Raw genomic sequence first — 27,222 nt, forward strand, 5'->3', positions numbered from 1 at the left:
ACAAGAGTTGTGAAATTATGGGGGCACCAGGGAAGGCCGAAGAACGGGCATTTATGGGGCCATCAGAATGTGAGTAGGATGAACACATGCTCACCCACTCCTTCCTACACGCTCCTGAACGCCCCACACCCCTGCTAGGAAGTGGTGGCTTACTTGAATGGGGAGCTACTATCCACCTAACGGGAGACACTCTGGAGAATGGCATCCTCTTAGAGAAAGGGCACAAGATGATAAAGTTAGCAGCTGAGGACAAACCTCCCTGGACAGAGCAGGCTGACCTCCCAAGTAAATCTGGAAGTCTGGACCCAGGGATGGGCGGGATGAGCTGTGTCCTGGGATAGCCCATCTAAAATCCGGACAAACATGGCCCAATGAAAGCAGTAGAGAGGCCTCGTCGGGCAGTGTCCCTGTGATACAGGGCCTAATGGCCCGTGGCCTTATTAGACTGTGCCGATCAGCCTTTAATACCCCATTCTCCCTGTAAAGAAACCCAATGGGGAATACCGGATGGAACAGGCCCTCAGGGCAGTCTGTGAAGCCAGCAAGGACATACATCCAGTGGTCCCTGATCCCTACAGCCTGCTGGCCAACCCACCGTCCACCAGGACCTGCGATTCTGTATTAGACTTAAAAGGTGCTGTCTTCTGTATTCCATTAGCCCCAAAGTCACAAGAATTTTTTGCTTTTGAGTGACAGGATCCAAACACGAAACAAAAACAACAGTACTGTTGAACAGGCCTGACCCAAGAGTTCAAAAATTCCTCCACCATCGTTGGGGAAACTTTAGCTAAAGACCTCAAAGATCTGTATCTGGAGGAGGGGAACCAGCTCCAGCATGGAGACGAGATTCTGATCGCCAGCCCTAATAAGGAGGCCTCTGAGCCGCTTGACTGATAAAGGATACAAGACGGCCAAGAAAAAGGCCCAAATGTCACAAACTAAGGTGACCTACTTAGGCTTCATTCTCACCAAAGGTCCGAGAAACCTAACCCAGGAAAGGGAAGAGGCCATTTGCAGCCTCATCTCTCCCAAAACTATAAGACGGCTTAGGGGGTTCCTGGGGATGCCCGGGTTTTGCCGCATCTGGAACCCTAGCTATGATCTAACAGCAAGGTCTCTATATAAAAAGTTGAAAGGAAAGGATGATGGTCCTTTTGAATGGAATTCAGAATGTGAAAGGGCCTGTCAAGAGTTGAAAAGCAATTAATTTAGCCACCCCCACCTTTAGCTAAACCCTCTGACCTTCACATTCATGAGAGAAAGGGAATCTCCCTTGGAGTATTAGCTCAAAAACTGAGACCCCCCCCCTTACTTGTGTGGTCACCCATTTCTCTAAACAATTAGATCAAACCATTAAGGGAAGGCCTCCTTGCCTCTGGGCAGTGGCAGCTGCCACAATCCTGCTAAAGGAGACTGAGACGTTAACGTTTGGTTGGCCGACCGCTGTACAGACACCAGGTTCAGGATTTGGGTAAGTTCTAAGGGAACAGAATGGCTATCCCCCACAAGGTTGATTCAAGCTCAGGCTATGCTTTTAGATAACCCAGTGGTTACCATAAAAGACCGTCACATGCTAAATCCTGCCGCCCTGCTGACCACAGAGACGGAGCCCCTCAAGCATGACTTTATAGTAACCATAGACATGATCTGTTCCAGTCGCCCATGCCCAGGAAGTGAGCCTCTCCCAAACGCCGAAGAGGAATGGTTCCCAGACAGAAGCAGTTTCATGAGGGAGGAAAAAAGGCTGGTGGGATACGCAGTGACCACCCAGACCCAAGTCATAGAGGCAGGAAGCCTACCCCCCAGGGACTTCTGCCCCCAAAGGCCAAGATAGCCCTCACCCAAGCCTTACAACTCAAAACAGGGAAGATCTCAAATATTTACATGGGTTCCTGGTATGTGTCTGCTAGCCCGCATGCACACAGGGCTATTTGGGAGGAGACAGGTATGCTCACTGCAGAGAACACACTGGTAAAAACATGGCTCAAGCATACTGAAGCCCTTAAGGCAGTACAGAGTCCAAAAAAGGTGGCAGTGATCCACTGTAGGGTCACCAATGGGGGTACAGAGGCAATAAAGGGAAGCAACAAGGTGGATGCAAATGCCAAAAGGGTGGCCTTAGAACCAGTAACTTGGCAACAACTCCTCATACCTTGAGGGCGAGATCCATCCAATGATTCCCCAATCTACACAAAGGAAGATTTAGACAAAGCCTAAAATACGGGGCTTCAATAGAGATTAGGACGTCGCGGGTGGCTGGTTAGTGCACCTGGGCCGGCTATACTTCTTTCTCCAAGCTGCAGCTTGTCAAGCCATCAGGGAGGCTCCTCAAGGAACTCACTATGGGAGGGAAGCCCTATATAATTGCCTAGTTGAGGTCATGGTAACTTCTGGTATGAAAAGTTTAATCAGTCGGATAGTAGAGACATACCCCACCTTCGCAATGAACAACTCCAACCCCAGACCCCCAGAGGCCCCCAGATAAGGCCCATTCAGACCAGAGAGACATTCCTGGGGAAGACTGGCAGACTGACTTCACTGTCATGATGAGTATCGGGCACTTTCAGGTACCTCCTGGTGCTAGGAGACACGTTTTCTGGGCAGATAGAAGCATTCCCCACTACAACTCAAAGAGCAGCTGAAGTGGCTAAGGCACTACTAAAAGAAGTAAGCCCCAGGTTTTTAGTCCCAGGACCCCTACAAAGCTTTAACAGTCCAGCATTTGTGTCTCAAGTGACAAAGCGGGGGATAAAGAGTGCCCTGGGCATAAAGTGGACCTTGCACTCAGCCTGGAGACCCCAAACACTGGGGAAAGTAGAGACCCCCCCAATCAGACCTCCCCTAATCAGAACTTCAAACCAGCCTTAGTCAAGCTGTATCAGGAAACTCAACAAAACTGGATTAAGTTGCTTCTGATTGCCCTGCTCTGTATGTGGTTAGCGCCAAGAAATAAAGTTAAGCGCGTTTGAACTCATGTCGGGTAGACCAACTCCCCAAGCCCAAGAGAAGGGACACCTGAGGCTCCTTGAAATGAAACAACTCAAGTCTGCCCGCCAGGCAGGAGAAACCACAAAAACTCTCACAGAATACGGTGACCAAGTGCTTCCTCCACCCACCCGGCCCTCCACCTATTCCAGCCGGGAGACTGGGTGCACCTAAAACCCTGAAAAAGCAGCCCACGAGACCAGCTCACTCCTCAGTGCAACAGACTCCATTTGTGAGCCTAACCACCCACGTGACATGTGGCCATTATTCTCTTGCTAGTATCAGGGTCATCCATCCTCAATTGTCTGGTGTCCTCTGCCTCCAAAAGGTTAGAATTTCGAGAACGCCAAATGGTGGTCCCTTGGGGGTATGAACAGTTAGGGCTGAAACCTGGGGGCAATCAAACAGATCTATAGGAAGCCAGGTAGGACTTCCGCTCGTCTGCCAGGGGTTAGGGCGACCCCATGCTCAGCAGAACACAGACATGCGCCCCTCGGCGCCACCAGAGAATGAGGAGCCGTACAAAGGGCAGAGGAAGGGTCTGTTGCCAGCAAAGCCCATAAACAATTCCCGGGAGGTAAAACACAGAACCTGGGTAACAAAATAAAATCTAACCTTTTTTCCCTTTGTGCTCAGTCGAGTTTCACTAGCCCACAGGGCCCGCACGCAGAGGCCTTTCTCCCGGCTCTTCAGACGGGGCTTCTTAGTGCGAAACATCCGTGCCCGATGCTTCAGCCCCGTGGGCCGTGGGCAAAGGCGCTGCGCGCGCACCTCAATCCAAGATGGCGATGGCGGGCCGTGCGCAGAGGCCCGGCCCCCGGCACCGCGGGCTGGCGCGGGGAGCAGCGCATGCGTGGGGCCAGCGAGAACTCCGCCCTCCTAGGCTAACCAGCACCCTATAAAGCAGCTCAGCGGTTGGGCTGTACTCCAAAGTGCAGGTTTGGACCTCTCCATCCTCTCAAAGAATAAAGCTTTGCTTCTAAGCTGAACTCAGTCTGGTTCTATTGGCTTGAACAACGCTGGGCAGGAGGACCCTTGTTGGGGCCCAACTCGAGAGGATCCATAACAAGTGGGCTACTTGCCTTCATCCTTACTTTTCCATGCCCACAGCCTGGGTTCCTTCTCCAGCATTAGCAGCTCTGTTATTTAATCATGATCTCTGTAGTCTTCAGGATTGGGGACAAAGGAGGTGAGGGGGTGAGGACAGGACAAACATGGGTATGGGCTGGTGACTTCCTCTTCCTGGAAACGTTCTCCCGAGCGTATGCCCCACTGGTGGCAGGTTATTCTGGGCTCATGAGACTCTGGGGGGTGTGATGGTGTTAATAACGTCCCCTGAGGGGGCGCAGATGGACAAAATGGATACCCAGGAAGCTGGAGGAAGATAAGAGAGGCATCGGGTGGGTTCACAGGCAGAGCAAAGCACTTTGATGTTGTGCTAGGGGTGCTGGCATGAGCCTCTGACTGTGAGATCCTTCTGGGGACGACGGCCAGGATCAAAGTACCAGTGATGTTGCTGGAGGTGGAATGATGCCTGTTTATGTCTCTCTTCTTTGCTATTTTTTTCTTATGGCGAAACTCAAATTCATTGTATACATTAAAAATATATATATATAGGTAAGAAAAAAAAAAGTTGAATCTCAGCACTGAGTAATTTTGCCAAACAGTATCAGTGGAGCTTCTCCTATGGCTAGATTTTAGGTTCTGGGAATAGATAAAGAATGAGGCATTCCCTCCTTGCTGGAATTCATAAACAGATGAACAAATGGATAAGATAGTTTCAAAAAGGGATAAGGGCAATTAAAAAGATAAAACAGCATAGAGAACACGTGTACATTGTTGGTGAGAATATATAATGCTGAAGTCTTTGTGGAAAACATTTTGGCAGTTCGTCAAAAAGCTAAACTTAGAATTACTATGGTTCCCAGCGATTCCTTTTCTAGGTACATAATCAAAAGAATAGAAAACAGGGACTTGAACAGATACTTGTATGTCAGTGTTCATTGTGACATTATTCACAATAGCTAAAAGGTGGCTACAACCCAAATGTGCGTTAAGAGATGAATAAACAAAATGTGATATATCCATATGATGGAATATTATTCAGCCATACAAAAGAATGAAGTTCTGGTCCATTGCTACCACACGGATGAACTGTGCAAACATTGTGTTAAGTATATAAGCCAGATGCAAAAGGATAAACGTATAACTCCACTTATATGAAATATATAGAATAGGCAAATTTATAGAGATAGAAAGTGGATTAGAGGTTACCATGTTCCAGGGAATGAGGAGTTGTTGTCTATTGGGTACAGAGTTTCTGTTTGGAGTGATGAAAAGTTTTTATAGAGGTGACAGTTGCACAACAGTGTGACTATAACTAATGCCAATGAATTATACACCTAAAAAATGGTTAAGATGGCAAATTTTATGCTATGTACATTTCAACACACACGTGAGTGCGCATGCACACACACACACAAAACCGGATGGCTTGGCCATCCCTGCCTCCGTGCTTTTGCTCACAAGGTTTGTACTTGGTGCACATTTTTCTAGTATTTCTGCCTGTTGAAATTCCATTCCATTCTCAAGGCTCACCTCAAATGGTACCTCCATCCTTGATGACTTATTGTCCCTCCGTCTGTTCTCAAATCAATGTGATCTTTAATTTGTTTGGGCTGTCAGAGTACTCTATATGTTTCTCTTGGGCTCTTTCCTTTCGTTAAGCCCCTATTAGGCTGTAAGTTCTTTGGTCAGAGGGAGGGACCTTACCCTATACCTCTTGGCATTATTCATTCAACACATATTTATTTAGCCCATACTATTACGTACCAGCTTGGAACTTTATGCCAGTACATGGTAAAAGTTCAATTAATGTTGAACTGAATTGAAATGTCCTAGGTCATTTGAACCTCAAATCCTCAAAGGAATTTCAGAGTGGTGTAAATTTAAGGAGTCACTTTGCTCCTTTAAAAAAGGAGCCTATTTAAAACCTTGTTGGCTTCCATTCTTGGGAATAGTCAATTACGATAGGTCGTTTTCCCTTTCTTCTGGGAACATCTATCACCCATCTTTGGGGAAATTCTTTTCCTTTTCCCTTCCTTCAATTCCTGTGATTTGAGTGAGTGGCCATGTTCTTATGTGATTTCACCTCTTGCACTGTTGATTGGTCCAAGGTTGACACCTGACCCAAAATGGGCCAATTAGAGCTTTTCCCTGGAATTTAAGAAAACAGAGGAGGAGAGCCTGGGGGAGGCCAGCAGCCATAGTGCCATCTGTGTACGAGGATGTCACACAGCAGGGTAGGATACGGCTGAGGCACAGACGGAAGAAAAGGGGAGATGGAGAGAAAGAGCCCCTGGCACCAATCACGTCAAAGATCCAGATGCATCTCTGTCCATCCCATAGCTTGCTGTTTCAATCCTCCATTGGATTCCTTGAGGCAACAAATTTCTCTCTTGTCTAAGGGAGTCTGAGCTGGGATTCTGTGCCTTGCAACAAACTTGCTGCACCTCTCTGAGCCTCAGTTTTCTCATTAAAAGAGATGATGATAACCCCTTCTTCACAGAATTGTTATGAATATTAAAAAAAGATGATGCATATAAAGCATTTACGATAGCACCTGGCATGTGATAAGTGCCCAATAATTGTTACCAATGATTATTATTTAAATCAGCACCCATGGTGCCTGGAGACAGTGTGGGTGCTCACGATAGGTCTGTTGAATAAGAAAAGAGACAGTTTTGATTCTGCTTTCAGCTCTGTCCAAGAGAGAAGGGCCGTTCTTCATGACTTTAGTGCCTCTCTGAGCTCTGTCCTTATTGGCCCAGCCACGCCTCCTTCTCTGATGACAACCAGAGTTCTGAAGGTCCCTCGCCATTTTCAGCCGGTTCTCACTGAAGTGTCTGCTCCTGTGGGGCCCTCAGACACAGATGGGTTCATCCCATACTCCAACCGGAGCCTCACCTCACTCCATTTCCGTTTGGCTCCAGCTGCTAGACAGCGCACAGCTCCAAGGCTTAATTGCCTTCTGCTTCTTTGTTGCCAAACACTAAAACCTTGTTGTTGGAGTTAAGTGTTTTGGGAAACAGGCTGTATTATTTCACCAACAGAGGCTTCGAAAAGTTGGAACTGCTGAACGAGCCGCCAGACCCGACCTTGGTTCTTCAATCAGCACACCTGTACTCGCCAGGGAGGATGTGCTGAAATGCTCCCTGTGAACTCTGTGAACTAGTTTTCAAGATGCCCTGCTCCTGCAGTGATCTTCAGTGGCACACAGTAGGCTCTCCACTGTTATTTTAATATTATGAATTATTTAAGACATTAAAAGTATGATAACAGTGAACACTTACATCACAGTTACCTTGTGCCAGTGTTTTAAGCACTTTATGTATACTAGCTCAATGGTTCACAGACTCTCCTCCACGTTAGAATCAGCCAGGTAATTTTTTTTAACGTCCTGATGCGCAGGCCACATCTTGCACCAATGAAATTAGAATCTCTGGGCCTCAAAAGTTTTAAAAACTCCTCTGGCGATTCAAATGTGCAGTCAAGGGTGAGAATTAGTGAAGCAACTCATTTAATCCTCATGGCAAGTCTATGAAGCAGGTGCTGTTACTAACCACATTGTATACTGAGGAAACTGAGGCAAAACAGACAGGTTAAGTGACTTGCCCAAGGTCACACAGCTGATAAATGTCAGAGCCAGGTCTGGAACCAGGTTATCTGGTCCCAGAGTCCACACTTTTAATCCTACAACAATACAACTACGACACTGCACTGTATTCCACAACAGAAGCCTGAGTTTCTCCCCCTTTCTTCTCTGTCCCCATCCCACTGCACAGGGATGTCTCATCCTCTCGTGATCGCTCCTGAGCATTTGTTTCCAAAGTCTACTCTTTGGTCTTCTCCCCTTCAGTCTCCAGCCCTCTAATTCAGCTCTGTCCCAGATGATCACAATGCATTCCACATATGTAATTTTAAGTTTTCTATGGGTCACACTAAAAAAGTAAAAAGAAACAAGTGAAATGAATCTTAACACAGTATTTTACTTAACCTGATATACCTGAGACATTATCCTTTTGACATGTCATCAACATTAAAAAATATTAATGAGCTAGTCTACAATTTTTTTTTTTTTTTTGGAGTAAGTGTTCAAAGTCAAAGAAGAGAAAAGGATTAACTCTGTTGCTGTCTGCCCACTTTCCGGCTAGCCCTCCTCGGCTAACCCACTTTTCATCGATCAGTTTTCTGGAAATGTGAAATGACGTTCGCTTGAAGAAGAGATGAGAAGGAAAGTGAATCTGCTTCATGTAATCAATGGTTCATGAACATATAGAGTATAAATAAAATGTCTGTAAATGAGAGCACATTTTAAATCCCCTAATGTTGCTGGCGTATGGTGGAATCCTCTCATGAGTTCTGGTATAAAGAGGAAAGAGCATCAAATTGATCGTTTTGCAAAGTACATTTTTGTCCCCTCCCTCCCCAAGTCGGGAACTGCTTACAAGTGAGATCCCGCTGCTGTTTCAGCAAAGCTGGGTGACGGTGCTTTTGTGTCACCCCAAGTAAAAATCACTTGGGGTGGATTATCTGCTTCTTTGATCCCCTGAAGCGTTAACCCTCTTTGTTATCACAGCGAGAGAGAGAGATAATTACAATGTGCTCGGAAGAGCCAGCTTGTGGGTGTAACTAAAAGACAATGCAGAGTATTGTTTCATGCTCTTTAACTCAGGGTCTTGGCCGTCTGACTTCCTCGTATTGTCAGCCATTGGAAATGTGACCGCTAAACTGGGACTTAGGTATCAAAACCAACTCCATGTAAAGTTAGGCTTCCTAATTGAACACGTGTAATCCATTATTTCTCTTGGCAAGCTCACTTTTTTTGCTGGGAGAGATGCCAGAGAGCCAAGGAGGAGAGAGGGGAAGGGTTAGTTAGAAAAACAGCTGCCTGGAGCCGTTTAGTGCAAGTTCGGGTAGCAAATCCTCCACTACCCGAGAGCATCACTGGGGGACAGAGAGAGCAACGCTGATTTGATAGGCACACTCCGGTATTCTAGGATCAAGAAGGCAGGGGATTTAAAGAAGAGGCATTGGAAAAAACCTAACTTGCAAATACAGAGAACAGATCGGTGGCTACCTGAGGCGGGGCGGCGGGGTGCGGGGTGAAGGAATTGGGTGAAGGTGGTCAAAAGGTACGAACTTCCAGTTATAAGATAAACAAATCTCTGGGATGTGAGTGTACAGCATGGCGACCACAGTTAATAATACTACTGCGTATATTTGCAGGTTGCTAAGAGAGGAGATCTTAAAGTTCTTATCACATTAAAAAATGAGGTGATTTAAAAAAAAGAGGTAATGATGGATGATAGCTAGACTTAACTGAAAATCCTTTCATAATATATACATACGTCAAATTGTTATGTTGTACACCTAACGTGAACACAACATTATAGGTCAATTTTATCTTAATTAAAAACAATTACAAATAAGAGGGAGGGTATAGCTCAGTGGTAAAGTGCATGCCCGGCATACCCGAGGTCCTGGGTTCAATCAGTACCTCCATTAAACAAATAAATAAATAAATAAACCTATTTACCCACCCCCCAACAAAATGTAAAAAATAAAATAAAAATAGGAAAAAAAAAAAAAAAGAAGTGGTGTTATAGTGTTTTGGAAGAAAGACTGGGGATGAGAAGACGATGATGCCATTATTAACCACTTCATGCTGTAAAACTCCTCTCCTGGGTTTCCTGGCTTGACGGGTACCAGACACGGAGGGCCATTCTCAGTATAGTCTGAGTGAAGGTTCCAGGGTCAAGCCACATCTAAGTTACTAGTAATGCTGAAAATACAGTCGTGTTAAGATAACCAAAAGTTCCAACGTTGGCTTCTCCCCTAATGGATCATCTTGGGCCCTGCCACCCCTTCCACCCCTGCCGAGCCCCCCGACTTTGGAGACCACGGAGCTGGGAAATTCACTTACCCAGCACCTCTTTTCACAGGGGTACGTACTCCAGTGTGGGCTCTGATAAAATCCTTACATGTATTTTATGCTCTTTTAAAACTAAACTGGCACTTTCACACCTGCTGCAACGCTGAGGGATAAAACACCTGCGTTCTTAGTCTCTCCTTTTTCTCTCGACTGATGTTGTAGGTTTTAACCCCGGGTTTTCCCTTAGCTTTACACGCAGGGTATGTCTGAGGACAGTCTCTCCCACTGCCGGCCCACCAGCCCTGGGAGAGTCGGGGCCCTTCCCCAGGGGTGTCTAGAATTTGGCCATGCTCGTGCACGAATCCCTTTTCTCGCTCCTGCTGCATTCATTAGGATTCCTTTTGTTGCAAGGGAAGGAGACCACACTGGATCTGGCTTAAGCAGGTTTTAGCCCCCTAACTAACCATTCGAAGGTCTGTCTAGATCTGAGTGCTCCCACGGTGTCACCAAGATTTGGTGTCTCTCTTCCTGAATTTCTCAGCTTCAGTTTCCTCTCTTTGTTGGCAGTGTTTCTGTGCGGTGGCTCTCAGAAGCTGTACACTTATTTTATCCTTATTGTCAACAATTCCAGAGGAAAAGCTCCTTGTTCTCACCAGTTTCAACAGAAGTTCAAGGGCGTGACTTTTACTGGATTACCCTACACATCCATTCCTCTGTTCCACTATGGTCCACGGCCCAGATCGGTCCTCCGGCAGTCTGTTTTTCTATGACCTCCAATCCCCAGAAGGTCTTTTGCATTTTTAAAGGAGTACATACATAAGAAGAATATGCAACAGATATTTACTATCTGCTCCTTTGCAGAGAAAAACTTGTCTGGGGCACGTGTGGTTTTAAAACCTCTCATGATAACCACTCAGGTGGCTTGGTCAGAGCAGTGGGACAGGCGGTCAGCTGGTACAGGCTTGGCATACAGTAGGTGCCCAATTACGATTCTGATGAAAAGGCTCACAGCAAAAATATTTCTCCCTGAGGCTCTTCTTTGAGCTTGGGAGCTGGGAGGTGATGTATTGCCTCCCTTTAGTCCCCAGTCTATTTCAGCAGTGAAAGATCTTCCATTGTTTGAATAAGTACTCAGTTGTTAACACTCGCCTTCTTCCCTTTCGGCGGAAGTTTTTATTTTGCTGGGGAGCGTGATGCAAGCATAATATTAACATGAACCACTGGATGGAGCTACAGCTCTAAGAAACAGGCTCAGAAAAAAATGACAAGCAGGAGGGTGGGAGTAAGTCTTGTGATTTCAGCATCTCCCCTGCCCAAGACAGACAGACACGTTCCAGACTTGGCTCTGCCACGTACCGGCTACGTGGCTGTCAACAAATGACCTTGAGAAATACGCTCTAGCTCCACTGGTGTGAAGTGGGGGTGGGGGTGGGTAACATCAGTACCTGCTGAACCAAGTAATTGTGAGATTTAAATATTATTAGGTAATGATATCACCCAGCACTGGGCCTGGTGTACAACAAATGCTCAATACACGGTAACTGTATCTTATTATTAGGATCTGAATACTACACTCAAATCCCAGAGTTCTAGCTTTTTCCCAGCTGGACTTCAAACTTTCAGCTCATTTTTATTATCCAGAATTTGAGGAAGAGGAGGAGGGTGAAGGAACCTGGAGAGGGAGTGGGTGGTCAGGCTGGAACATAGGAACAGAGGCTGGGAGACTGAGGCTGGGGTTAGAGGTAGAGGCGAGTTTCTACCTGGGAATGGCTCTCTCTCTCGAATGTTGCCAGAAGCCGGTGTGCAGAGGACCCTACTGTATCATGACGAGTATTCATGAGAGTAGGCAGGAAGCAGGAATACAGTGTAGAGAGCCCGCCTCCACTGGGATAGCTGGTCAACCCAGGCCCCCTACGGCTGGGCACTGTGGGGTCGGATGGGGACGTTGATTCGGTTCTGCAGCCAGTTGATATAATCCTCTTGAGGCATATGGACGACGTGTTCTCGCACAAACTGATGGGCAAATACAATGGCAGCCTCAGATTTGGTCTGAAAGCTAGGCTCAGTGCCTCCTCCCTCCCCGACAAGATCCTGGAAGATCTGTGATTGAGGCTGGCAGCCTCAGGATGCCTCCAACCATCCAGGCACTTAGAATGCCTGGAGCATCGTGCTGGGGACGGTTCTCTTAAGAAAAGGACCCCTTTCTAGCACTCTGGTTCAGCAGGCTAATTTTAAGCCCTTTCTTGCTGCTACTGACCCAAAGAAATTTGGGGAGAACGGGAAAACCCAGTTGTCTGCATTTTTCTCTCTTCTCTGCTCCTTAATATCTCTTGTTGTTGTTGTTTTGGTGGGGGGATAATTCGGTTTCTATTTATTTATCTATTTTAATGTAGGTGGAACCCAGGACGTCATGCATGCTAAGCATGCACTCTACCAGTGAGCTATACCCTCTCCCCCTATTCCTTAATATCTTTTTAAAAATCCATTTGTCCTTAAACTTTTTTGGGTTCATAGACCCTTTTAAGAATTGATGGCAACAACAGGCTTGCTTCCAGGAAAGGGTTAAGACACAAAACACAGAGTTTTATATAGATTCTGGATTAAGAGACCCCCACATCCGGGTTGTCAGAAGTTCTGGGATGTTCTCACTGGGATATGAGCATGCTAAGTTTTATTAGCTAGGGCCCCTCCTCTCTGACCCACTCAGAGATTGCCTTTTCCATGCCCCCTGTAATTGGCAGGTGGAGTGTGGACCCCATACATGGACAGTTGTCCTAGAGTTAGGCTTGGACCAGCCTGAAAGATCTCCACAGGGCGTGTGTGGGGAGTGGAGTCTAGACACACGAATTTGTCCACAGGGTCGTCCCCTCCCTCCCCCACTCCCGACCTTGCACCCGCACACCCACGCCCACCCAGGTCAGCCTGTGCAAGGGCCAACCTGCCATGAAAACATCGAGAGGCCTGCCAATGCCGCCATTTGAGTCGCTTCTTTATCCTGAGGCACCGAAAGCCTGATTAAAATGTACATGTGCCATCAGATAAAATGAAGGGAGCGACTCCACTAACATCTGTTAATACCTTAGTGTGGGCTCCTCGCCCTCCACCCCCATCTGCTGACACCTTTGGATGCCCTAGCTGAGTACAAAGCACTGGGAGCTCCTAGGGTGGGCGGGGAGGGTAAACAACTATGGAAAACCACTCAGTGGCTCCTCAGCACCCTCAAGATAAACCTAAATCCTTGACCTTCAGAGAGCTGCGCAGACTGACCCCTTCAGTCCCCTTGGGACTGTGCGCCTTCCTGCTCTCTTCCTTCCGAACCCATGGGCGGCCACGGAATTCCTCCAGCCAGTCAGGTTGTGTCCTGCTCTGGGGCCTTTGCACCTGCTGTTCCCTCTTCCTGACCTGCTCTTTCCCCTTCTCTTCACGATGCTGCATTCTCATCGTTCAGGTCTCAGCTGAAAAGTCACCTTCCCCTGTCACTCTAGTCACGATGAGCCTCCTCTTACATTTACCTTAAATCTGTGCTCCTCAAACTTTATTGTGCGAACAAGTCACCTGGGGTCTCATTTAAATGTAGGTTCTGAGTTGGCAGATATGGTTTGGAGCCTGAGATTCTGCGTTTCTAACAAGAACCCAGGTGATGTCCACGCTGTTGGCCCAGGGGCCTACAGTTTTGTTCCTTACTAGGACTGCCAGTTATTTTATTCATGTGTCCATTTATTTATGTCTCTCTGAAGCCCTCAGGTCTCCAGGGGTCACTGCAGAGGACATAACGACCCCTGGAGTTGAACAACAAAGGTCACGTGACAATCCCTCTCCTGTTAGTTGATGAGTTCGCTGAAGGCCTTTAGGTCTTTTTAAAGCTGTGTTCCCAGCACTTAAACAGAGCCTGGGTGTTGAGAGATGCCTGGATGTGTGTGCCCGAGGCACGGTGAGGGGAAAGGAAGAGGTAGTCACCTCGATCGCCACTGCGATGTCCGGAGAGCACAGTTCCCAGATTCTCAGGTCCTGCAGCACCTTCAGGAGGACGTGCGGCCGGATCCTCAGGTCCAGATTTTCTCCAAACTTCTGCAGTTTTGCCAGGATCTTTCTGGCGGGGCGGAAAGTCTTCAGATCCTCAGGGAGTTTGGACAGCAGGTCAAAGTACCTTCAATTCCAAGAGGAGAGACCCAGTTAGGAAACTGCTGGGAGATGGGTCTGGGCACCTCAGATGCCCATCACCCCTATCTCTTTTTACCACTCATGGGATGTCTCCAGGGTGGCATCAGTCTTTACCTGGGGGACTTTCCTCCCTCCTAAATGCAAAGTGTCCCCAGGTCAGGCAAGTCTTGATTTTTAGGGATTGTAAAAGCTGAAGTATGATTTGCGTCACATTAAAAAAAATTAAGGGCATGCTTTAAAGAGATGCATTTATAATTTTTCTATCAAGCAGACAGTGTGAAAAGCTAGAAGGAAGGAAGGAAGGACACTGTTATTCTGAAGCTTCTCTTTTGGGAGTTAATCAGGCCAAGGAGGACACTGACACATCTGTGGGATACCTCCTAGGATACAAGAGGCTCTCACACGCAAGATGCTGCTGCTGCTGAGGGTGTGTGTGTGTGTGTGTGTATCTTCCATGCCCCTGACCAGTGAGTAAGCTTGGATCATGGCTTTGTGTGTTTCAGTGGGTTTTAAGAACCTTTATAAGTATTACGACAGTGTCTAAGGTGATTTGGAATTCCATCCTTGAGATGCTGGGAACAAGGTAGGTTCTAACCTGGGAGTTGTTCAGGTATGATCAGGACTTAAGGCAGGGGGTGGCATCTCATTTAGAAAAGGTTTTTTCTCCTGATACATATACATGTGGAAAAATTTAAAGAAGAAATTGATCATCCATCATACATGTTGGAATCTTTTTTTTCTCTCTTTTTCTTTTCTTTTTTTTATGAGGGGGAGGTAATTAGGTTCATTTCTTTATATTTGGAGGAGGTACTGGGGATTGAACTCAGGACCTCATGCATGCTAAGCATGCACTCGTCATACATTTTGAGCTACTCATATTGCTTTGTATTTGTGATATATATTTATATATTTATGCAAGTCTCTTTGTAAGCTCCCATTTTACATTATTAAAATTGTCAAAGGGTTTCTGGGTACATTTTTAGACTTTCCCATCTTACTCATAGATCTTGATTTACTCACCCTGACAGGATGGAGGTTCAGGAAATCAGACTCTATATTGCAAATCATCATAGAAATGGATTAGATGGGGGGTTAAATCCTAAAGTTTCTTTGTTTGTAAAGTGGGGGTTAATATGTACCCTTCAGGATGTTTTGTGGGGAATAAACTCGATAATTTATGAAAATTACTTAGGGTAGTGTCTGCCATCCAGTCACTCAATTCACATTGCTTTCTGTTGTACTCATTGTCAGCCCTGTGCTGGGGCACAGTTCCTGGGATATGGCTTTGTACCTTTACGCGTTAAATCATTTTGGGAATACGTGTCTTCCCTTGTAGACCTCAGAATCTATAGAAATTTTCAGGTTGGTTTGCCTTGTCTGCCTCTCTTATGGGGGCTGGCAGGTTTGTCCTTATTTGCAAGCCTGAATCAAACAGAAGGTAGATATGGAGAACACAGCTGGGTGGATTATCTGTGGTTCAGGAAATGAGGGCTTCTTGCCTGAGTGTACTCTGGATGTAGCCTGTTTGGCCGGGGGGTTGGGTGGGCTGAGGGAGTGGATGCTGATGGTCAAGGACAGTTTTGGAATGATGCCTGTCTGTGTCTTAAAGAATAATGGAATCAAATGTAATATTGTAACTCCAGAGCCTCCTGTACCCCATTCAGGGACCATCTTATCTGGCTCTCAGACACTTTACCAGTGGTCTGAAATTTCTTCTGAACCTCCTTTTACCACGGAGACTTGACGTCTCATCTTTGCTATATCCTTTTGGAAATTTGAGACACGATTGAAAGCATGGAACTTCTGGAGAGCTCTTTCTTCTTGGCGCCTGCATCACAGATTGTATGAGAAAGAGGAAGAAGAAATCAGATACCCTTCCCCGTGAATCATCCTAGCTGCCCTTTGAGATCTGAGTTAAACATCTTTTCTTTCATAAGGCCCTTAACCCTCTGGGCCACTGTAATTTACAGCTCAGGGCACAGGATGGATGATACAGCTCTCTCCAAGGTCCTGAAATGCTCCTGTCTTGCTAAATCCAGTCGCTTTTTATCAGCCCTCATTCTCTCCCTATTTGGGTTGACAGAAGAGAAAAGAAAAGCTTCCAGTGGCCAGCTGGTGCTCTGAAAGTCAAGTTCCAAGTCTTAATTATGACATTTATGGCTGTGCACGATGCCACTCTCACCTACCACTTCTTATTTCTCTTCAAATTTTCCATGTCCCTTCCTACTTTGGGACTTTGTATGCACTTTCCTGCTGCCTGGAATGTCCTCCCTTTTCACCGCACAGCCAGCTCCTCTTCATCTGTTAGGGCTCAGCCTCAAAGTCACCTCTCTAGAGAGGTCTTCTTGGATTACCCAACCTGAATTAGGTCCCTATGGTTTCTCTCTCTTTCTCCTAGAACCCTGCTCTCTTACCATATAGCAATGGTTATAATTTGTAATTGTATAATTTATTGATTCATTTATTTTATCTCTGCCCACATCTTCCACATTTTCTGCCCTCAGCTCCCTGAGGGCAGAAACATGCCCTTTGTGTTCCCTGCTGTAGCCCCAACACCTAGCATCTGGTGGGTACATCGCAGGTGGCAGATGAATGCCCTTTGAGTGAATGGGTATATGTGTGTCCTTACTTTATGAAGATTTCCATCTTGTCCTGTAGACAGAAGCCAGCTTCCTGGGCCACACTGTAGAACTTGGCCCTCATGGTGTTACACACCCCACTCTTGCCATGCACGATGTCACGGTTGGCGTGGCTGTTGACACAGATAAGAAGGGCTTGGGGGGCGGAGCCCATGGGATGGACCCAAGAGACAGGCCTCCCTGGGTCCCTAGGTGCTCTGAAATAGGGATTCTCTGGATCCTGTCAGGTTCTCTACCCTCACCTGAAGCCTCCTTCAGCATTCCCCTGGACGTAGGAAGGATAGATCTTCCCAACAACATCAGGCTGGTGGGTCAGGCCTTATTAAATGAGCCCACAGCGAGACATCTGGTCATTTAAGCCCAGTGAATGTTAAGGATAGTGAGATGAAAATGGAATTTGGAGCTGGGAGACTCAGGTTCAAACTCCTGCACCATCACTTTTTAGACACATGGCCTCCAGAGAGACATTTCACCTGGCCAAGTTTCAGCCTGTTCCTCCGTAGAATGGAATGGCACCCCTGCTTCATAGGATTGACTTTGAGGAATAAGCAAGATAATGAATATGGAGTGCTTTGCCCAGTGCCAAGCATGGAGGAAGACTCTGTTGACATTGCCTGTGTTGGTGCTCAGCGTCTGGGCCATGAGCCCCTTGCCCTGGGAGTCCTTTGTCCTTCAGCAGTGTCTGTGGCTCCGGGCACCTGGTCGGCATTGTGTTATTTCAACACCCCTGGGAAGACAGTGTGGTTGCCATAGTCTCTCTTGCCTGGCTTCCTCAGTTGCCCACCTGGCTTACCTTTTAGGCTTCTTCTGCAGTACCTGGGAGTGGCTGTCTCCACTTGTACTGCTGGATCTGTCACTGGAACACAAAGGGATGGTTTCAAGTTGCTTGGAGTCTGATTTTCACAAAAAGGGGTGACTTTAGGGGCCCCATGATACCAGCTAGCCTTCAGGATTCAGGTGAGGGAGGAGGTTCTAATCAAGGCATCGGTAACAGAACTCAATGTATATTTTCCCCATATCTTGGTCTTTGTTCCTACTGGACACTCTACCTGAAAAGTCCTCCTTGTTTCTCTTCCACCTACTCAAATCCTCCTCTGTTTTGTGGCTCACAGCAAGTTCTGCCTGCTCTGACTCTTCTAGTCCAACTTTGACCTTCTGCCTCTGCATACTGTCGGGATGACATTTCCTGGACCCTAGTTTCATTTGTATAAAATTGGTCCCTCCACCTGGAGGATAGGTTTGTCTTAGACCCTTCCAGCCTCCTCTCTACACCTGTCTGCACTTAACCTGGAACTGAGTGCAGATTTGGTGAAGGGAAGGTCCAGTCCTCCTAGGCACATTGTCTTCGGTGTTCCCAGCCCCAGAATGCCTCTTCATTCAAGGATTCTCTTCTCTAGACTAGACCCTTGTGCCAAACACCAAACACCCATTTCACCCCACTTTGGAGGCAGTCAGAGCTGGGTTCAGAGCCCAGCCCTGGCACCACCACCTCCCGGTGTGTGGATAAGCACCTCTGCTCTGGATCGTCAGTTTCTTCATCTGAGATCAGTCAACTCTTCACATAATTTGACCCTTTCTAGGTGTGGGCTGACCGAATTCCTTAAGTGGCTGCTCCCTCCTGTGACCTTGCCTGGCTAGGGTTCCTAGATGGGGGTGAAGCTTCTTGCTCAGGCCCAACTCCCCTCCCCTTTCAGGTTCTCCTTTAGTGACCCAGGCCTTCAGTGCCAGTGTCCACCACCTTCGCTCACACCTTGCCTTCCTTTGTTTCTTCCAGACACTGGAGATTTAACTTGACTGCTCTATCTGTGTGGTTATAGAGGGTGAGACTGTTTTTCCTATCCCTGTGATGTGTGGCTAACCTTTCCCTTCAAACCCTCTGGCATCTGGGACTTCTCTGGCCACTCCCAGACTACTCACTCCCCAGAGGAAAGGTCCTGGCTTTTGCTGCTTTTCCCAGAGGCTCATGGGACTGGCCCTAGAGGTCTTAGGCCTGGTAGCTGATGGAGCGAGCCCTTATCCCACCTTGCTGGGAAGCAGAGCCCCAGTAACAATGCCCAGAAGGCCCTGTGTTTGGATTCCAACCAGCTGCCCCAACCCCTGCCGATGAATTCTTTGAGGGGTGTGGGTGTTGGTTTTGACCCTCCTCCTAAAGGTGGCTCTCTTCTTTTCTAGAAGAGAGGGAGGAGGTGGGAGGTGAAGGAAGCAGTGTTTTAGCTGTGATAAACAAACAAACAAACAAACAAAAGACCCCTCTGCTGGTCTCAGTCTCCCCTTTCCCTGGCCCTCCTTGAGTTTCAACCACACCAGTCTTTGCTCAGTGAACCTAAGCTTCCTCTTGTCTCAGATCCTTTGCACATGCTCTTCCCTCTGCTTGGAACACTATTCCCACTTTTCCCAGCAATAGGCTAGCTAATTCTTCTTCTTCCTTTTTCTTTCTTTTTTTTTTTTTTTTCAGGTCTCAGCTTAAATGTTAAACTCAGCCTTAATTAGGATTCTGGTGCTCCACAGTTACTCAGTCCCCCATAATTCTCCTTTAGAATGCTTTCCACGGTTATGATTACATGGCTAACTCTCTGGGATTATTGGATAAATGCGTGACTCTCCCATTAGACCAGCAATTCTTAACCATGGGCAGGATTCAAGGATGATTCCACGAATGCAGATGGGAAAAAAAAAACAGGTTATGTCTTCATTTTAACTAGCCTTTAGCAGAAATGGAAATCACAGGGTTTTGCACATTACATTAAAATTGTGGGAGATATTTTGAAAAATCATTTATATTTGACACAAATCCAAAATTACAGTAGTTATTAGACTTGCTGCTCAGTCTTGTTATATAAGGTATTGCTCAAGAAGCTCATTAGAGGACCATATATCCCAAATCTGGTTGCAGTAGCGTTTTTGACACTACTATAGAATTCTTTGTAAACCCTGGGAATTTACAAGATGCATTTAAAAGCATTTTTATGAAAGGAGTCCATAGGCTTTCTTAGGCGGTCAAAGAGCCCATGACACAAAAGGAGTTATGACCCACCCTGGCCAGATGGTGAGATTCACGGGGGCAGACTGCATCTGTCTTGTTTATTGTTGCATCTCCAAAAACCCCAGCACACCTGCTGGCACATGGCAGGGATGGCTGACTATTCTCCAGATGAATAAATGAGTCGGGGGCAGAACTTCACCTCCCCCAAGTCACTCAAGTCAAGAGGGAAGGGCTGGTTCTTTAACACCCCTTCCCTACTTCATCCCTCTGCTACTGGGAGACTCTGATTTTATGGTATGTAATTGTTGGGGAGAAACCAAGCCCTGGGAGTTAAGAAGCTTATTTCCAGTGAAGAAGGAAAAAGGTTTCCTTCTCTGTCCCACTTTCCATAGTCTGGTGAGGGCCATCTCTGGGGTGCGCCCTGGAACTGTGGGGTGCCTCCCCGCACCTGATAGGGCCCCAGGCCTTCCTACCTTGATTTGTGGGTGGTCTGCATATTTTTATAGGCAGAATCACTCTTGTTTTGTCTGATCATTGGCAAGACACTGCAAAGCAAGATGAGTCACTTAGTAAGGCACTGAACATATGGTGCTGCTAAGACAGCACATATCTGTGGGAGAACGAAGAGTTCTTTTTCTAAAGCAGAGATCTTAGACTTTACAGGGTATAGAAATCCCCGGGACAAAATGTTCAGAACACAGATTCCATAGCCAGAATCCCAAAGAGTTGCAGACATTAGGCCTGAAGTGCCACATACAACCCACACACATACCACACACACACACACACACACACACACACACACACACACACACACACACGCCTCCCCACACACACCACACACACATACCACACACACACACACACCACACACACACACACACAGACTTCTGATGCAGGTGTGTAGAGAGCATACTTTGAAAACTGTCCATGAAATAACGCCCCTTCGAAGTGCTTGTTAAAAAAAAAAATACAGTTTCCTCTAGGGATTCTTATTCAGTGGGTCTGGGATGAAGACGAGAAATCTGTATTTTTCACAAACACCCCAACAGATTCTGATCTTCAGGGACATTTTGGAAAACACTGTTGGAGGATTTGAAGAGGTCATCTTCCTGGACGCTGCTATGGTCTGAATGTTTGTGTCCCCCCCCAGGTTTCTATGTTGAATCCTAACCCTCAAAAGGATGATGTTAGGAGGTGGAGGCCTTTGGGAGGTGAATTCGATCACGAGGGTGGAACCCTAATGACTGGAACTGGTGCCCTTATGAAAGAAATCCCTGAGAACTAGCTTGTTCTTTCCACTATGTGAGGACGTGGTGAGAAGGCGGTTGTCTGTGAGAAAGACAGCCCTCGCCAGACGCTGAACCTGCTGTCACCTTGATCTTGGACTTCCAAGCTGCTGGAACTGTGAGAAATAAGTGTCTGTTGTTTATCAGCCACTCAGTATATGGGATGTTTGTTATACCAGCCCGCATGGACTAGGACAGGTGACCAGAGGGCAGCCTGGCCCTGAAGCTGGGGGCTGGTTGGCTTTCAGGGGTTCCTGAAACCCCCAGAATTCAATGTCAGTCTTGATGGGAGCATATCTGGTGTCTAAAGTGAAATATGAATCCAGATTCTAAAGTGAATAGGGCACAAGAAATCTGACAGCTTTTCCTAACTGTCTCTCAGCAGCTTGGCAGAGAAGCCTTCAATATTTGCTGTCTTAGCGAGAGATTAGGGAGATTTTCGCCGGGAAGAATTGAGGGAGGATGGGAAACTTCAACAGGTTCTCGCTCTGTAACCATGGTTATTTTATCGTTAACGCGAATGCAGAGGCCATATGATAGGGTGTGTGAACACCGGGTTCTCGTGTGGATTTGTCTTTGAGGACCTGAAGCAGGTCACTCTTGGCCATTCTCCTCCATCTACAAGATGGGCCCATGGTAATGGGTACCAGTGAATAAACCCATCTCAGCAAGGTGCTGCAGAGATTGTGTGGCATATACAGTACGTGAAATAAAAGTAGCAACCATCACCACCACCTTCACCATTTATTGTGTGCTTGTAATATGCCAGGCACAGGCCAATATGTTGAACGCATTATCTCAATAAATGCTTAAACTGACTCACTGATGGAGACATTATTTCCGTAACAGTAGTAACACTTGCCCAGGATATTATTATTTAATTCTCACTACAGCCCCTTGGGATAGGTTGTTAATGAGTCTCATTTTACAGAATTGGAATCAGGCTCAGAGAGGTAAAACCACTGGCTCAACAGCACACAGCAATTAAATCAAGGAAATGGAGATTGACCTTAGTCTACTTGGTACCAAGGCCAATGCTTGGATGATGCACAATCTCATTTTATAAATGAGGAAACTGAGGTTTAAGGAGAGGCTGAGGGATGTGTTCAAAGGCACCCGGTCTTGAATGCATGTCATTCTGACTCCAAAGAACGCGTTCATGGTGTGAGTTCTTACAAAGGAAGGAGCCTCTCGGAGCAGATGCTTCCTCACTTTGTCTGTCTTTAACGCTGATCAGCAGCCAGGGCCTTAAGGGCTAACACTGTCTCAAGGGTCTTCAAGTGCCACCCTCCAGAGCCCCGGTGTGAGCTGAGGCAGCCGCAGCAAGATTCATCACTAACAAGCAGAGGCGGGGTGCGAGGCATGTGCAGGTGCTGGGTGAACTGTAATTACGGAGACAACAGTAACCGGTAAGTCATGGCCAGCATCCCAGCAGGCTGAAGGCAGTGCCTCGTTTCTTCTCGGGGAGCAATTTGCTCACTGAGAGGGATCTACGCTGGGGAAGGGAACGTGGGCTCTTGCCTGCGGGCTCTCCGGGTCTTTTAGAGGTCAAAAGTCCGGGGAACAAGGTTTTCATCCAGAAGACGGACACCTTAGGTTCAAGTCTGACTCTATGAGCTAATTACCTTGGTCACCAGCTTGAAATTTCAAAGGATTCTTTTTGCTCTGAGGATAGAAATCAGAATCCTAGAGGTGGCTTCCCAGGTCCCCAGACTTACACCTCCCTCCATCCCATTTTGGTAGCACTTCAGTTCCTTGAAGGTGCTGCGCTCCCTTCTGACCACGTCTGCACGTGCTGCAGTCTGTTCGCCCCCCTGGCCTGCCCTCCCTCCTCTTCCCACACGCACAACTTTGGCTGGCCAGCTCTTTTTCATTCTTCATCCAAAATCTTAGCTGGAAGTTTCTTCCTTGGAGGGAACTTCCCTTGATCCCCATCCCCGTCCCAGAATAGATCAGACAGCCCTATTGTCTCCTCTCATAACACCTTCCGCAATAAAGAATATGATCCATCCACATTCATAAAGGTTCACTGGAAGAATGAATGAGTAAACTTTGGATCCCTGGGAGGCAGTGAAGCAGAGTGGTTAAGAGAACACTTTTTGGAATTAGAAAGATCTGGATTCAGGTTGTGTCCTTACCATTTGTTAGCTGGGTGACCCTGAATGAGTTACCTAGCCTCTCTGAACCTCATTTCCTTATTTGTAAAATAAAGACGAGGGTACCTACCTCGTAGGGTTGTTGGGAGGACTTAGGGAGGTGACACACATGAGCTAAGTGCACAGTTTGGGGCTCATCACAGAGAAAACGCTTAACGCTTGGGAGCTGCTGTTCTTAATGTTACCACGATCACTCTGACAGCCTTTATTTGCTCCCAGTGTCAAGGGAACATACCTGGGCGCTTGTTTTTGCATCCCGTTTTCCACTGTGTTTGTTCTCCGAGTATCTTCCCGAACCATCTCCAGGAGCTTCTGCAGATCTGGTGGGAACAGGAGGGGTCACTGTCTGCAGGGTGCTCTGGAGGCAGGACTGAGCAGGTCGGGCCCAGCCCCCCAGGATGACATCGCCCCTGCTTCAGAGTATGGGGGAGCTGGAGAAGGATTAGACTGGGGTCTAGAAGTGTGGCAGGTTGTAAATGTGACATGTGACTCCTCTGCTTATAACCGAGGACTGGCCATTTTTCTTTGGGACGATGTCTAAATCCCTTCACGTGGCCTGGGAGGCCTTGCAGGGTCTGGGCTGCCCTTCTCTCTCCTGTCTCGTCTTACATTTTGCCCTGCCACCCCCACCCCCACCTTAAACTCTATCATCGCCTGAGAGAAGTACTTCCAATTCCAAGAAGAAAGCATCCTGCTCGGGGAAAACCCTCCCTGATCCCACAGACCTGAAGCTCCAAACTGGTGGTCCACAGGCTGCATCAAGCTTGCAATTGCGTCTGATTTGATTTGATTTGATGCCCAAACGTTTCAAAACTGGGAATTTCCGCCTAAAAACTCCAAGCCTCCAGCTTCCCCAGAAAGGACTCTGAGATGGCCCATTCCTGCCATGTGCTGACGGGGGCCTTTAGACTCTCCTGTGTACTCTCCGGCGGCCCACAGCCCCCTCCCCGCCTCACTGCATTACTTTACTTGTATTTTCATACTTAATATTGTTGCTTTTTACCTAATGTAGAGCTATTTCTTTGTGCCTGACTATTACGAGTTGGCTTGTGACCTCCAGGAAGACAATGTCGAAGTCCTAATCCTCGGGACCTCAGAATGCGAATTACTCATATTCTTATTTGGAAGTAGGGTTGTTGCAGGTGTAAGTAAGATGAGGTCATACTGGAGTGGAGTGGGCCCTTAATCCAATGTGACTGATGTTCTTGTAATAAGAGGACAGAGACACGAAGGGAGAAGGTGGCCATGTGATGACAGAGGCAGAGACTGGCCTGACGATGTCTCCACAAATCAAAGTGCCAAGGGTCGCCAGCAACTACCAGAAGACATAAACAGCAAGGAAGGAAACATCCATGCAGGTTTCAGAGGCAGCGTTGCCCTGCTGACACCGTGGTGTGGATTCTAACCTTCAGAACTGGGAGACAATAGATTCCTGTTGTTTTAAGCCAGGAAATGACTTTAAGTTGGAACTTTGTTAGGGCAGCCCCTGGAGGCAAATACACTGACACTCTCAAAAGTTGGAAAATAATATACATTTGGAGTAAGCTATGTGCTTCAAGAAAAGTGGTAGAGGGGATGTCCAAAGTGTTTTATATGGATACAGATGTGCAAGTCTCTGGTACTGTCCTTGCCACATGAGTGTCTCAGTCCACACTAGCTGAATAAATAAGTGAGTGACTAAGGAGGGGAAAAAAAGTAGGAAGGATGTGGGAGACTATGAGCGAGGTCTGGAAAATCAGTGAAGGAGGACAAAGCCAATGCAGACACTTCTCACTCTTCAGAGGTGCCTGAAGTCAGCTCAAGTTCAAGTCTCAAGGGCCATGCCTGGAAGGGGGAAGCCCGATGCTTCCCAGGGCCGTAAGTTCCATCTTGTTTATGCAGTCACTGGGCGCTAGGGGAAGGGCACCCCTCCCCCTTTAGTGACCTGGGAGCCATCGAGGCCATGACAAACATCAGTGTTTAACCGTTTTCCACTCACCTTCCTCCCCCTCAGGTAGTTTATCTTTCTAGTAACTTTTGGGCGTGACTCCATTTGACCTGAATCTGACCTGCATTTCTCTCTTGTCATGCCCACCTCCTCTACTGCCACACATCCCAGAATCCTTGGGGGGGGGGGCGGAAGCCCATTAGGGAAGGCACGGAAGCTATTTCCTCTACCTTTTTCTCTTCTCCTGGGAACCTAGCAGCAATGTCCGACTGCTCCCCAACTCCTGCCCCAAACCAGCCCAGTGGGTGGATCCCAGCAGATGAACCGAGTGGCTTGGCACACTGGGCAGCCCTCCTAGAGAATCACGTATAAGGCACCATATTTCACTTAACGCAGCAGGGTTTTTTTCCTGCTTGCTGATAATGCCTCTGGGCAGGAATGGTGCCCGCTGATATCAAGCTCCACCCATTATGCAGCTGAGGTTGGATATGCATGAACTAGAACAAAGCCTTGGGACCCACGTCTACTCTCCAAGGTTACCTGGAAGAAGAGACTTCTTCTTGGAAAGGGTGCAGATGCCATAAAATAGAGTTTCCCCGAGGAAGAGAGACCTGTGATGGGCGCCTACACTCGGGGGAACCTGCTTAAGTCCCAGTTTCCAGGGCGATGGGGATACCATGTGCAATGCTCAGAGCTCACAGCATCCTGTTACCAGATGCCAAATCACACCATTAAAGAAAAAATTCTGACTTCCTTCCTCCATCTTCCATCGATTTGGGAGGGGACCAGCCCACAGGGAGGCCACGACCCGCTGTTCCCAGTCATTTGCATCCACAAAGACTTCATTATGCCGCCAGCCCTGGAAATTAGACCTTGGTCAAATGGGACGTCTCTCAGAATAGGACTCGTGAATTCAGAATCAATTTGAGGAGGTTTTAGAAGGCAATGAGAGTCTGGGAAATTAATCTACTTTTGTCAAGGCTCTGACAGATGCACTGGAGGTTAAAGTATGAACAGAGGGAAAGGGTGAGAGAGCGGAGGTAGACGGGCTTTCTCTCCGGGATGTAGGTCTCTGGCGGAAACGCATCTCCTACCCATGGCTGAGCACCTGCTGTGTGCCAGGTTGAAGGTGAGGAAGACACTGTTCCACACCTGCAGGGAGCTCACGTTCCTTCCCCCTTTCTTCTTTAGTAATAGAAATATGTGTGTACATGTCTGTGTGTGAGTGTGTGGACTTTTGTGTGTGAGGGGAGGCATCTACTAGCTCAAGGCAGATTCAGGGCAGACTGGTCAGATCTATGGTAGGACTTACTGGCATGGAGAGGCTCTTCGTCAGGCTTGGTCGAAGACGACTCATTGTCCTCGACGTCCTTGCTGCCCGTTGCCTGGGTGATCACACTTTGGGGCTCATCTGAGCCTGGGTTCCCAGAGACCATGCTGCTCTGGGGGGAGGACCCTCCACTCGTCCGAGACAGACTGAGGGTCGAGCCCCGCCGGCTTGGTTTGCGGCTGGTGGCGCGTATCACAGGAATTTTAGATTTCTTGGTCTGCAGGAAAGAGAGAAGAGAGGGGGGTTTCCGAAAGGAAGAAGAAAGGACAGAAAGATGGAAGGAAGGAGGCGAGGAGGAAGAAGGGTGGAAAGAAGGGAGGGAGGGGGGAAGGAAGGAAGAAAAGTAGGAAAAAAAGTGAAAATCTGGTTCTGAATGTGATTTCCTTTTTTTTTCTTTACAAACTCCATGAGACACATCTAGGTCTGGAGTGACCTTCTGTCACAAATCGAGATCATTTATACATGTGTATTATTTGAAGCGAGCGTGGTGAGACTTCTACTCAGCGAGTACCAGGGTCGCCCAAGTAGTCACTCCAGGAAGCCAAACGAATATCCCCATGATGCTGCCATCGCCCAGAACAGTTTTTGACTTTTCTTTCGTAATAACCATCATAGTTGATTTTTACACTGTGGGGAGGATGGGTCTGACTTCTTTAGCTGCATCTTGGATTTGTGTTCACTGGGATTTGTGTTCATTTCTGAAGAATACAAGGTGGAGAAAATTCTATGAATTCAGGAAGTGGAGGAGAGGGAGGCAGACTTGTCTCACCTCAAGAGGGATGGGGTGGTACTCTTGTTTGGGGAGGAGCCATGATGGA

General features: G+C 47.3%; 1 protein-coding gene across 1 annotated transcript in view; it reads right to left on the minus strand.

The window, feature by feature from the left end:
• Positions 1-11,094: 11,094 nt before the first annotated feature.
• CCDC60 (coiled-coil domain containing 60) overlaps positions 11,095-27,222 on the minus strand; it is a 146,218-nt gene continuing 130,090 nt past the window's right edge. Inside the window, exons 7-14 of the mRNA XM_010969561.3 lie at positions 26,387-26,621; positions 23,383-23,467; positions 20,176-20,247; positions 17,513-17,575; positions 16,710-16,832; positions 15,777-15,908; positions 13,877-14,066; positions 11,095-11,932 (exon numbers count right to left, since the gene is read on the minus strand). Of these exons, the coding sequence (XP_010967863.1) occupies positions 11,831-11,932; positions 13,877-14,066; positions 15,777-15,908; positions 16,710-16,832; positions 17,513-17,575; positions 20,176-20,247; positions 23,383-23,467; positions 26,387-26,621 (1,002 nt within the window). The 3' untranslated portion in view covers positions 11,095-11,830. The remainder of the gene's footprint in view (positions 11,933-13,876; positions 14,067-15,776; positions 15,909-16,709; positions 16,833-17,512; positions 17,576-20,175; positions 20,248-23,382; positions 23,468-26,386; positions 26,622-27,222) is intronic.

The sequence above is a fragment of the Camelus bactrianus genome, chromosome 32 (genome assembly GCF_048773025.1).
Source record: "Camelus bactrianus isolate YW-2024 breed Bactrian camel chromosome 32, ASM4877302v1, whole genome shotgun sequence".
Lineage (NCBI taxonomy): Eukaryota > Metazoa > Chordata > Mammalia > Artiodactyla > Camelidae > Camelus > Camelus bactrianus.